General features: G+C 46.5%; 1 protein-coding gene across 6 annotated transcripts in view; it reads right to left on the reverse strand.

The window, feature by feature from the left end:
- TEAD1 (TEA domain transcription factor 1) overlaps window positions 1–13,850 on the reverse strand; it is a 244,209-nt gene that overhangs the window by 32,105 nt on the left and 198,254 nt on the right. For all 6 annotated transcript variants that reach the window (XM_031460006.2, XM_064492570.1, XM_064492569.1 and 3 more), the window contains one exon: window positions 5,549–5,722. In XM_031460006.2, coding sequence (XP_031315866.1) covers window positions 5,549–5,722 — 174 coding nt within the window. The remainder of the gene's footprint in view (window positions 1–5,548; window positions 5,723–13,850) is intronic.

Genomic DNA, 13,850 nt, shown 5'->3' on the forward strand with positions numbered 1-13,850 from the left:
TACTGCTGCAAAAGAGGGGGCCCTCCCCTCCTGGCCCAGCAAATTCACTTTCCTTCCTTTGTAATGAGATGTGGCGTAGAATTATAACGCACAGGAGTGAATTACAAGCAGGCAAGAAGGAAGAGAAAGGAAATAAATGGGAGACTGTCACGAGAGGGGAAAGTCAAAGAATAAAAATTAAAAAGGCAAAACGCAGAGAAAGTTGCTTAACACTTAGTAAAAAGAATCCTACTACTCTCTTGGCTCAAAAATTGTTGAAACTGCTGACTGTTCCCTACAGCTGACACAAAAGAACCCTGATTCCTGTCTTTCCTCAAACTTCCACCCACCTGTGTTTCCCATACAAGTGGAGACCCAGCTGCAAAGCACCTTGATGCACCTGAACACACCTGAACCAGCCTCACGTCCCTTCTCTCGGGGCTTCCCTCACCAGTCCCCTCACCTTCGGTGCTTATTGCCATCTCTCCCTGTCCTAATACTTGGACACATAATGGCCAAAGGAGGAGGTGACTCATAACATCTCACTTGGTGGGATCGTAAGGTGGTACAACCACCTTAGAAAACAGTTTGGCAGTTTCTTACAAAGCTAAACAGACTTACCATATGACCCAACAACTCCACTTCTGCATAGCTACCCAAGAAAAACAAAACCATATGTTCACACAAAAAACCTCATAGCAGCATTATTTATAAAAGCCTAAAATGAGAACAATCCACAAATCCTTCAACTAGTGCGTAGAAAAGTAAGATGCGGTCTTGCCTTACATGGGATACTTAGCAACAGAAAAGAGCTAACTACCGGCTCAGGTTACCACACAGACACCCCTCAAAAACCCTGGAAGTGAAAGAAGCCAGATGCAAACAACCACACCTTGAATGATTCCATTTACATGAAATGTCCACAAAAGGCAAATCTGTGCTGGCAGAAAGTGGATTACTAGTTGCCTGGGGCTGGGAGTGGGAAGACTGAGTGACCGCAATTGGACACAGGGCATCTTTTTGGAATGATAAAAATATTCAAAACTTTAAGAGCAATGGCCACAAAACTCAGTAAATTTTTCTAAATATCATTGAAATGTACTCTGAAAATTAGTAAATTTTATGGTATGTAAATGATAGCTCAATAAGGATCTTGAAAAAAAGCCTTACCAGATGCACAGCCATTCACAGGGGCCCTGGGTGTCCCACACCACTGAGGCAGGAGAGGTCATAAGGCTCACAGGGTGGAAGGGCACTCACAGCAGCACCTGGGCTCTGCCATCCACTTACGGATTAGACCGTGAGTCTGGGGGTGCCTGTCGGAGTCCTCCACCCTGAAGCCAGTGGAGTGACTGCTATGTGGCTCACCACTATCCCATTCACCTCAGTGTCAACTGGCAAAAAGCCGGGGGCCCACAGCCTGGGTGTAAGTGTAAGTACTTCAGGTGGACTCGGAACTTCTTCCACTGCAGACTCCTGAGCTGGTCCAGCCCAAATGAGCCCAGGTAGGACAGGGCAGATGTTCTGAGAACAGAATTCCAGGAGCAATCCTAGGAGCAAATTAAGAGTCAGCCTGAGGTCGACAACCAAGAGACCTCAGGCACCTTGAGAAGGAGGAAAAGAGAGAAGAGAGGAGACAGGACAGGATCTCTGTTGAAATGTACTGAATTCACACGGAAATGGAAATCTGCACGGCCAACTGCTAATACAAAAGGTATTTCAAAGGGAAGGTTACGCCTACCAAAGAAACACCCACTGGAAACACCATCAGACATCCAAGGGGAGAGTCTAGGTGTAATTCATGCTTTCTGAGTCATTAGAGGAAGCCAATGAGACTTCAAGTTGCAGCAAATTGTAAACCTAATGCAAATGGCCTTTCCTCATTTATTGTAACATAGTTAGGACTGAATTTCTCTATAAAGGTTAAGTACTGCCAGCAATTACACTGAAGGAGTGATGTCTTCTATCATATTCATAGAAGAGTTCAATTTTAATTCCATAAATCTTAATCAAATAAACTAATATCTAATCTTGGAGTAACTGTTTCTAAATTTGCACATACTAGCCACCACACTCTAATATATGCAAATCAAGATCTCTTTATTTGGGGATTCAAGACAGAAGGGCCCATCACTGAAAGCATTTATTAAATTCATCCCTCGTGTAAAATGGAAAATTTCAGAAGCAAAAACAAAGACAACTTTAAACACTTTCCATTCTACGTCATATTCAAACATGCTAATTATAAGAAATATTATTATCATTAAAAACCAACTTTAGAAGCACTGAAAATGATTTTTTTTTTAAATAGCCTTAAATTTCTGACCAATTTTACTTAATTTGGGTAGAACAGCCTCTTTTTATATCCTTCACAACAGTGGCTCTCAAACCTTTTGATCTTGGGAACCCTTCCTACTCATAAGATTTATTGAGGATCTCAAATAGCTTTTGTTTCTATAGGTTATAGCTATCTGTATTTTCTGTACTGGAAATTTAAACTGAGAAGATTTTAAAATATGTATTACCTAATTTAAAAATACGTTAACATACATCTGTTTTTTAATTAGACACACCTATATTTTCAAAAACAAAACAAAAAAATTAGTGAGAAGGGCAGCACTGCTTTACACTTAACAAATCTATTCACACGGCTGGCTCAGTGGAAAACACTTGGACTCTCATATCTGCTTCTGCATTCAATATGGCATGATACGTATTCTGGTTGAAGTGCACGAAGAAAATCTAGCCTCACAGAAATACACAACTGGAAAAGGGCAGGCTGTTTTCATAGGCTCTTCCAATAACTGTGGTCATTTTTCTTTGACACTACACCAAAGCTGGACAAGTGGTAGTTTCGTAAAGGTTAGCTGCAGTGTGGAACCTGAAGCCCTATCAATGAACTTTTCATACTTTGTTACATTAGAATCTGTTGGTTTATCTTGCACAGTATTAAAACAAATCATATTTGTTAATATGACTGTGGATCTCACCAGAAAAATCTTTTAAGTACTGGGAAGCTGTCAAGTTTACCAAAGTGGATACAAGTCTTCTAAAATTCTTTTTTTTTCGCGGGGGGTGGTGGTAATTAGGTGTGTATGTATGTATGTATGTATGTATGTATTTTAGTGGAGGTGCTGGAGATTGAACCCAAGACCTTGTGCTTGCTAGGCATGCACTCTACCACTAGGCTATATATCCTCCCCCCAAAATTCTTATTTTCACTTGAAAGCTCAAATTTTATCTTTGGCAACAAATATTGTCACAGTTGTTTTCCTTATGGTGCAGGGAGACTCACTGCGTTCATTTTCAATGTGTACTCCAAGTTCAAGATGTAATACAACTCATAAAGGACATTCTTGGTGTGACTGATTCTTTTTTTAAAAAAACCTGTGCATACCAGCCTTCAGCAGTTTCACCCTACGTCGTCGGAACCATCACTGTATACATCAGCAAAATGCAAAAGGTAAATAACATCTCAGTGTCATGATGAAAACAGTTTTGACCTTGTTGGCCCACAGAAAGGATACTGGGGAACCCCTAGGGGTCTACGGGCCGCACTTTGAAAACTGTTGTGTTACCGTGTAACAAATGACCCCCAACCACTGTTCAAATCACTAGGTGGCAGCCACCAATTTAGAAAAAGGAAGAGATTGTTACCACTCTTTCAGGCTGTCCACATGTATTACTGGTCCTGAGAACATTAACATAAGTAGAAGGCTACTTCCACAATCCAAATTCGTTATGGAAGCTTAAAAAAATGAAATCTAGTTATCATGCAATGATCAGAAAAAAAAAAAAAACTAAACAAACTGAGTTTAATATGTAAATTTCCTCCCAAGGCATTTTAAACATGAATTTTTCCTTAGTTCATCCGTTTGCTGCCCCATTTGTTGAGCTTTCCTGGGTGAGGCACTTGCTTAGTTCTGGAGATAGGCAGAGTGACTGACAGACCCTATAGCAGGGTCCACAGGGCATGAAGCAGCCAGGAAACAGAATAGAGGCACTTTAGTCAAACAGATCTGATTTCAAGCCCCAGGGCCCCACCCTATGCCGCCTGTCCTCTGTGACGTCTGAGTCTCTGTTTTCTTAGTTGGATATGAGGCAAATTCCACTTAACACTGGGAGGACTGGATAAAATGCATGAGAATCACGATGCAGCTCCCAGCCCACAACAGGCATTCGATCAGTGGTCGCCACTATTATGAATAAGGTTCCTGGAAGTAGCCGAGTATAGAGAGGAGTGGGACACACGTCCAAATAATCATGACACAGCAGCATGGGAGCTGAGTAACTACAAAAGGCGATGGGACTAAAAGAAAAAAATCAATGGTCTGTTTAACTGAGGAAGGTGCTATAATAAAAGAGCCACCATCTCACAGAAAGGAGGACCTGACCTGGGGGGAGAGGAGGAGAAGAGGGGAGAAGTCAGGGTAGGGGGCACAGCTCAGTGGTAGCGAGCATGCTCAGCACGCACGAGGTCCTGGGTTCAATCCCCAGTACCTCCACTAACACGCACACACACAAAAAAGAAAATTTCTGTAAATTGCCTAAACAAGAATACAAATAAAGAATATTTTTAAAAGGGGGACAGAGAGGGGCATAGCTCAGTGGCAGAGCACATGCTTAGCATGCACGTGGTCCTGGGTTCAATTTCCAGAAGCTCCATTAAAAAAAATAAAAGGAAGGAAGGAAGGAAGAAACGAAAAGAAAAAGAAAAAAGGAAAGGAAAGAAAAGAGTGGAAAGTGCACCCAGAAGTAGACAAAGGCTGGGCACAGGACACACAGCAGGGAAAATGCCAGGAACCAGCTGGAGCTAGGCCTTTAACGCCATGCTAAGAAGCATTTGAAACCACTTTCTTTTTATTCTCATAGAGACTGAGGAGTTATAAACTCTCAGTGCCAGCAGTCACCTGGTCTAAGCCCCCAATACACGCGCATTAGCCTTCTGCCTGCTGGAACACCCCTGACCTGACAGCAACCCCCTGGCCCGAGCTTGACAAGTGAAGAATGGATGGCAAGGCTCTTCTCAGAGGCCAGGGGACACGAGCAGACCCCCGCAGCTGCGGGAATGTGCCCTTGGTGTTTTAGAGCACAAATGAGGCACTTACTGGGCAAAGCCATTTTGTATTCTCTCTGACACTTGTAAAATCTTGAAACTCATCCCTATCTCCATCTAAGCCCCTTCTGTGCCTCAGGTCCTACGCTCCAGTGGAATTTACAGGTTGCTTCGCTTAACGGAGTGAGAACAAACAGAAAGAGGGTCTAGTGCCCCAAGTCTGCCATTACGACTCAAGCCATCTGCAAAGTCTCTTGTCATTGCATGAGCGAGCCCTGAAGCCCGAGGGGCCGCCTGTCTCTCTTTGGCAGGGACAGCAAATGCCGCCTGGGTCACCATGTGGATGGGCCGTGATGCCAGCATGGGGCTGGCCCATGGGTGTGAGTCTGTGGTCCCTTGGCGAGCCTGCAGATCAGTCAGCGCGAGTCCACAGCCACCGTGCTGCTCTGCCTCACGCGTGGGACTCAACCATTCAGACAAAAACAACTGAAATCACCAAAAGGTCTTACTCACCCAGAATTTTACGAGGAAGAAGGCATTTTGAGGGCCCTTTCCAAACAGTTCCTTTAAGCCACCTTTCTTTTCAGGAAACTTGTCATAAATCTGACGAATGTCCACTGATTCGAGCAATGGGTCACTGTAAGAATGGTTGGCATGCCCGATGTGCACGAAGAGGTGTTTGTTGTACTGCAAGAAACCAACAGAAACATTCCCATTACAAACTCTTTAATCAACCTGGGACACGTCCATGTTGAGCTGGATGGAAGGTGGTAGTCTCGAAATCCTGGAATTCCACCTTGAGTAGCCTCTAGGTCTGTGCCTCAGAAGAGATGACGATATTAAGAAAAGCCATTACAGCTCAGGATTAAAACAATCACTGTCTATTACTGACAGAGGCATATATTTTTTCCCAAATGCTTGAAAAAGGCTTTTTGTAGAGACAGTAGGAAACAACAGGTTAAGTTACCCAGCTACCAAACCAAGAAGCAATTCTGTGACCCAGTTTCACCCGACTCAACTGACAACGACAGTGACACCCTGTGGAGCCCGTTATTTACCGTGTAAGCCCAACAAGAAGTAGGGGCGTGGCCAGCTAACGCCATCACCCAGAATGCACTTGTCACTCCAGCTCCCGTAGCAACAGCATGAACACAGTGCTGTGAGCAATGGTTACCTACCTACCTCTTCCAGCACAATGAGAACTGAGTGCCTTTTTCATGAACCCCCTTAGTAACCAAGCTAAAACTTCTGCATAAGGGCTAGTCAGTATGTGGTTGTCAGTGCCAAGTTAGGGTTAAGAGTACAGATCATGGAGAGGATTCATGGTACAGTGCTATACGGGACTAGCGGAAAAAAAAAAAAAAAAAGAATACCAGTCACTCATTCACACAAAAGTTAACTTTTAACTTCTGAAGGAAACTCTTTCTTCTCTTTGCTTTGGTACAAGATGTGGTAACTGGACCACAAAGGAGTGGGTCCAACTGGTGGTTCTCAGCCAGGCTGCAGCACAGGCACCACGGAGCATTTCACTCACCGCTGCCTGGGCCCCACTCAGGCCAAAGAGGCATCTCTGAGAATGAGGCCGGGCATCGGTAATTCTTAAGGCTCCTCAGATGAATTCCAGTATGCAGCCAAGCTGAAGAACCACTGGCCTAGACGCTGTCCCCAGGACCCCATGCGCCTGCCTCTCCTGCTGGAAGGGCAGTAGCACCAACCTAACATGAGACTGACAGAGACGTCTGGGGTGCGGGGGCTCCAGGGAGCTCAGCACCCGGCAGGGGCCACAGGAGAAAGCTCATGTCACCATGCACTCAGGAGGCTTTTTCATGTTTCAAGTTTACATTGGCACTTCTCCAGCTAGAGGCTTTCCAAGTACTAGTCCCACAGGGAATGAGAAATCCCAAATAAAAGAAGGCTGCTTCAAGCTGCCCACCAGCAGTATTGTGCACTGGTTAAGACAGGGAGTCTGGACTCAGCCTGCTCCAGCACAAAACTGTGCCCACTGCAAATGAACCCTGACATTGGGTAAGTGTCCCCAGTCTCTAACATGGGGACAGTGATGGCATTTACCTCCTAGGGCTTCTATAGGGTTTAAATGAGACACTGCATGTTACGAGCTCCCTGGTGCTCCTACGTTCAACAAAGAGTAGACACTTAAACATTAGCTACTATTATTTCTTATAAAACTCTTCTTCTCTGAGGTTCACAGTGAATGTTAGCATGTTAAAAGCACTGCAGTAGAGAAACATTATCTAACTCTGTATAACCCAAACTTTCTTGAACTCATTTGGTCACAAAACCCTGCAAATAAGTGCTGGTTTATGACCATGACCTGCTCTCCGGTCACAATGCTGAAGGGCAGGCGGCCCAGTACCTCACCCGACGCCAGCACTGCACACACAAGGAGTGTGGCCGTGGTCCAGCTTCCCGGAGACGGTGAAGCCCTCTCCTACTCAACATCAGAGCGGTCTCTTACCAAGACTTCAAAACTCCTCAAAGGTATCAGGTGAAATGAAAAAGAGGAACTTGGAGCTCTGACAAGGACCCAGCCCCTGTTCCCACCGCCTGGTGGACTTCAGGGTGGACTGAGACCAGGGCACGGTGAGGACAGAGTACACTGTGCTGGAAGGGAATTTTTAAAACAAAGTTGAAAGCTGCTGCCATGTGAGGGAGGGGAGGTTTTAGGGTTGGGTGGAGCACCTCTGATCTTTTGGTAAATTTTCTCAAATGCTGTCACATCACCTTTTCAATCAGAAGCAAACCAAAGCCCACAGAAATGCATGAGGCACTGCTGTGACGCAGCGTCCAGTCTCACAAGCGGGTAAAAGGAGAGCAAACAACCTGGGTGAGGCGGGGGGCACAGACACGGGGCACTCGAAGGTGAGGCGGTGAGCGAGGAGGCTGTGCCTCGGGTCTGGCCCGCTGTTCGCCCTCTAGCTACCCACCAGGGCGGCACAGAGGGCAAAAGCCATCACTCTTTCATTATCCAGACGACTGGCCGTCTGCACGCCCGTCCACCCAACCCTTATTACTAACCTCTGCTTGCAGCAAGCTCCGGCCCTACGCGGCTCTGGGAGGTACCGTTTCTGTCATTTCTCGTGCCGCTGGCAGGCAGTGAGTTTATGGGAAAGAATGGAATACAAGCAGAGCGTTGGGGGCACCTGTGAATAGAATCTGAGTCTCTCTGCTGAGCCCCCCGCTCCCAGTTCTCCTGCCTTGCCAGCCCCCACGGGCTGGGGCTGAGCTGGGGTGAAGTTCAGAGCGTTAGAACTTGGGGAACCCAGACCGGACCTTCACGTGTCAAGAGATCAGGAAGGTGCATGGGGGGTAAAATTTACCCCCAAGGGGGACCATGTATGTATAGCTGAAAACCGAGGTGCTGAGTGCAAAGCACTCTGAAGACAGACAAGAGCCTGAAATCTCAGTTTTCTCATGTGTACAATGGGGAACGACGACTGAAACACAGGACAGGTTAGAAGATTAAAGGAAACAGTGTGCAGAGGGGGCCTGGCATGGGCCCAGCATACAAGGAGTGCTCGACAAATCGTAGCTGCTAAGATTACTATTGTGGTTTACTATTATGTGAGATAAACTAGACCCTGGGGTAGAAGCAAAAGGACTTTCCTGCTCCAGCTGTCCCTCCTGCCTAGCAAAGAGAAAAGAAACACAAGTAAGCCAAGAGCTGACAGCAAGCTGTGAAGCCGTGAGAAATGCCTGAAAGAAGAGAGAGACCTGGGTCCATTCAGCGGGTGTGCTTTCTACACGTGGGACCTCAGGTAATCCTTGCCTCACAGCGACACTGCAGGTGGATTTTACTGAAATCACTTTTATAGATGAGGAAACAGAAGCAAAGAGATGAAGAGACTTGCCTGAGGTCACACCTCCAGGAACAGTCCTGGAGTTAAGAATAAAACTTGGATCTGTCAACGCCACAGCCCCAGCGTTTGCTGCAAACATCAACCAGGCTGTTACTCCAAAAGAAAACATATAAATGCCTCGATCCTTCTAACTCGGATCTACTTTTCCTGAAAGGTGATTTGAGAAAGAAAGAAAAAAGATGAAGTGTTTTCAAAATTCTGAGAAGTGAAATTAGAGTTTGGGAAAACATAATGATTCACAGACGCCATCAGACAGTGTCTTCAAAGATTTCTATTTTGAGGAAGTTACCTTTGTGCCCAAGTGGCTGAAGTGAACTGAGAACAGGCAGGCTGTGTTTGCCAAAGGAAATCGGGCACTGCCTCTCCAAGGCTGGTGACTTGAAACCAAGCTCTGACTGCTGGCATCTGAGTGGCTTCACTCCTGCCAAGAGGTGACTTTGTTTCTAAGAATACAGAGGACTAAAGAAGGCGTCCTGGAGGCCACAGCAGTGGGACAGACAGACCTCCCCTTCTCCTTACTCCAACCTCAGTAGGTCAGGAGCCCCTCTGCCCCCAAATCCAGAAGGCCGAAAAGAAGAAGTCTACATGACATGTTTGGGTCTGAGTTTTAAGGAAATCAAAACTCTAAAAACCATCTGGTGACGCTCTACTTCCCATCCTGCAGTTCCCCTTGTAAGGAAGAAGGCTAGGGTGGGGACCTTCCTTTCCTGACTCCTTCCCAAGTAAATCCCATTTTCTTTCCAGCAGTGGTGGCTTCCCCAAAAACCAAACTTCAGGTCAGTGTAGTGCAGCAAAACTAAAGGTGGAATGGTGAAACCAAAAAAGGGCAATTCTAGTCTATAGGGCAGAAAACACCTATTTGCAAAAACAGCAACCAATAACAACAACCAAAAACCCCCAGTATTGGGGCACTAATAAGCAGAAACAGGGTGAATGTCAGTGAGCCACGCATACCAAGGCTTGAGACTACACTTCCTTGACATCCAAAACAGAGGTGAACACTGGCTTGTTCAATTATAAGAACATCTCCTAGGCACTCAGTAGATACGCTGATTATCAACATACCAAGGACAAGAGAAAAGGTACTCGCTCTGAATATTTCTTTTATGGATTTCAGTAGAACAAACCAGCACACCTAAGGTCCATTATATTCCAGGCACTGTGCTGGGCACAGGGAATTCATTAGCTAACAGTGCGAAGTCTGTCTCTTTATCGAACCTACTGAGTGACTACAGAGCCAGCTTATTGCCTCTACAGTCAGAATCATGCGCTACCCCTTAAATAAATGTTCTCAAAGATTCCTATAGCGAAGACTGAGGTTAAGGACAGTCAACATCCCCTCTCCTGCACATCACATGACTTAAACCAGCATTTACCTGCTCTTTTTATATGGATGACCATATACGTATTCTCCAGCACTAAACATACAGTGTTATTCATCAGCAGTGAGAACATATGCGGAATTCACTTTGAAAATGTGAACAAAGTTTCACAAGCCTAAGGTAAAAACTGATGAAAACCAAGTTATCCATCACATGGGAGAACAGAATACACTCTCAGACTTCTACGGTTCCAGAAGACTGGCCTTCCTTTGCAGGTAGCATAGGAGGAGATGTTCCTATGAAATGAGGGAGTGAGTCAAAAAAGAGCAAGATGACGCCCTAACCCAGAAGAGAGGTTAAAGGAGCACGCCAGCCGACAGCCGGGCTGCTAACCTGGACAGCAGCCCGTCTGGAGTGGAAGAGGAGCTAGAGGGCTCCTGGACGGATGTCGCCAAGGGGGTGCCAGACTTGAGAGGCTCCCTGACTTACCTGACCATCTGGGGAAGAGTATGAGAATTCTGTCAGAAACGTGGAGGATGAATTTGTGGAGGTATGCAAAAACAGAACAAATAAAAAGAAGCAATGACAAACCTTGGGGAAAAAACAAGTTTTACAATCAAGAAAATGGTTCTAATATATCACACGTTAACCAATCTGTTAACATTTTGTACACAGGTTTGTAATGTAAATACTGAGTGTTAACTGAACCAAAAATTGTGATACAACTATATTGGAGGGTTGGAAGGGCTGAGGCAGGGAACACACGTGCTAAATTTACAGAGCTAAGCCCTGGTCTTCCATGGTAAGAAGTCAACAGATACTGCCTAAAATCCATAGATTGGATACACAGTGCAAGTGTGTTTAGCAATACAGAGGTAATACACAAAGCCAGGGCTAGAAGGCTGGAAGGAGCTGCCCCTAAGGAGTAGGACTGAGGGGTGGGGGATGGGGGTGGGAGAGGAGACAGGGGACAGCTGCTTTTCCTTATAGGTCATGCATGGGGTTTGAGTTGGCTTATGCATGAAGAACATCTATTACTTTATTAAATTAAAACAAGCAGCCAATCAAACAGTATCTTGAACCATCATGGAGCTTTGTGAGGAAAGCAAAGAACTATAAAGGGAAACAAAAATGTGAAGAGCCGTGCTGCAGGATGTTTATTCTAGCCGGCCGCAAGTCCCCTGGACGCGAAAGGAACTTGGTCAGATCACAGAGCCTTCCTACGGCTCAAATACTCAGGACAACCGGCAGGCACTTGGACCCTTGTCTGCCTGTGGGGTTCACCAAAAGACTGATGTTGCACCAGCAAAATCCTACCTGGATTGCGACGTCCCACAACTCGGCAGCCCCTGACACAATCTTAATACACAGATCCCTAATGCCACTTGGGGAAATGCTCATTTTCTCTTTTTATTGCTATAATCCCTCCAGTTACTTTTCACAGCAATGGTAAACAGTGATAAAGGTAAATGTAACCCTAAAAACTCCACAAGGGACTTGCAAAGGGTCACTTAGCTATCCTGGGGGATTAACAAAGGACTCTCCTCCCCCAAAGCTGTTCTCAGAGGTCACTTTCCTTCCTGGTCTCTGGCCCTCCTTCTCTCCGCTGCTCAGGGAGCTGCAGGGAGGAGGGCTGAGCCCCGGGCTCTGGATTCAGACAGGGTCTGGGTCTGAATCCTGGCGCCGGCACCACTTCCTAGCTGAGTCATCTGGGAGGGGCGCTTTCAGCTCTCCCTGCTGCAGCTTCCACACCCAAAATGCATGGATAATAACGTACCTACCTTGAAGTGACATGAGGCTTAATGAGGTAACACACGGAAAATACACAATGCTGTGCCTAGCATGTAATGTGTTGTTACTATTATTGCTGTTGCTATTGCTATTTCCCCCAATAATCATGTTTCGGTACTTGGGGGTGTGCGTGAGATAACTTGAAATTATGGCTGTTCCTCTGACAGCAACAAAATGGCAATACTAAAATTTAAAGCAGAAATTAAGAGAGGAAAGTTTCAGGCATAGTAAGCTGATTCCTACTGTCCTGACACTGCCATGAGGTACTGCACAGGGTGGCTGAGGTGGGGCAGATGTGCACACAAAGCCTTGAGGGATCTGGCCCCTGAATTTCCCCCAGGCATGGCACTGAGGAATGCTAAGTCTGCCCTCACCAGCAGAGCTAGGGCAGCCTGGGAGGTTGCCCATTACTGCAGATGAGACAAACCAGAACAAACAACTCCCAAAGTTGACCCTGGGGTTTAATTTTCTTTCCTTTTTTTTTAAAAAAAGGGCTTCTAACATTCTATTCTAGAGCCCTCTGGTGAGGCAGTTCACTTTTTATGGAAAAGGAAGGGGAAGCCCTACGAGTCTGCTGGTTCCTGGCATCTGAGCCGCTCCCCTCAAACGACCCAGTCCTGCACTACACTGTTTGACCTGAAGATGGCGGCCTTTCCCTAAGCTTGTTCCAAAAATTCCAAATATTTGAAGAATGCAGTAAAACCTTGAAAAATGAATGCTGTCAAATAATACCAGGAGAAAAATTATAATCCACTTAGGAATTTAAAGAAACCAAGGCAAATAACTCATGTCAAGGGATGCTAATGTACAAGCTGAAACAGAACAAGGACAAATCACCTACACGGCTTCCTGTTACGTTCCTGCCTGGATGCTCTGTCCAGACACCCCCAGTGCAGCCTGGGCAGCCTCTGACGGCCCCGGGGCCCTGCAGGGAGGGACAGGGAGTGGTGCAGGACTAGGCCAAGGGAAGGGACCAGCATATTCAGCCCACTGGAGAGGGGCTTGCCCGGGCTCATGATCTAGTGTCTCTCTTCTCAGCTAACTGCTCAGAGGGCCCTGCCCTGTTCTGGCTACTTGGCTCCCAGGTGCTGCCACCTCCGTTCCCTGAAACAAGCAAAAAGGAGCAAATCAGTCCTTCCTTCCTAGACCTCAAACAGGATACGCCACCCTCACCCCCACACCTCCCATTTCTAACACCGTCTCCATAAAGGGGTTGCTGTTTTCTTGGAAAGAAGAGTGTCTTCTTCATGGAAGCACAGTTGTTAAGTCCCCTGGCTGAGTACAGGGACAGCCACCAGGAAGGCAGGCAGGTGGGGGGCTGACCTGCCAAGGAAAGCAGATGGAGCCTGGCTGGGCCTCTGTGAAATGTCTATAAAATCTAGCTTTCCAGATGCTTTCAATTGCCTCATCCCCAAATGGTCATGAAGAAAGAGGGTGAGTGTGCAGAACAGCTCAGATGTGGAGGGCAAACTACCCACTGCTGCTGCTGCTGCAGCAGGAGGGTGCGGCCGGGTGGGCCAGCTGACAGGACAGCTCGGCAGGCATGCAGGGCAGGGAGGGACGGGCCACGCCACACCACAGGGAGCCGTCACCTCCAGCACTGGAGGACATTCCATCTCCCGGGGCCTCCTGTAAGACCACACATGGTACAATACATGAGAAAAACCTGGGAGAAGCATAATCACTGGGCACAGCCAACCATCAGACCCGCTGCAGCCTTCCTTGGAGAACCTGCAAGGCCAAAGGTGCTTTCTGACCCTTTATTCAAAGCACGTGGTGCACACATTAACCACAAATGGGTTCGAATCCAAGCTCTGCTGTTTC

The sequence above is a fragment of the Camelus dromedarius genome, chromosome 12 (assembly GCF_036321535.1).
Source record: "Camelus dromedarius isolate mCamDro1 chromosome 12, mCamDro1.pat, whole genome shotgun sequence".
NCBI lineage: Eukaryota > Metazoa > Chordata > Mammalia > Artiodactyla > Camelidae > Camelus > Camelus dromedarius.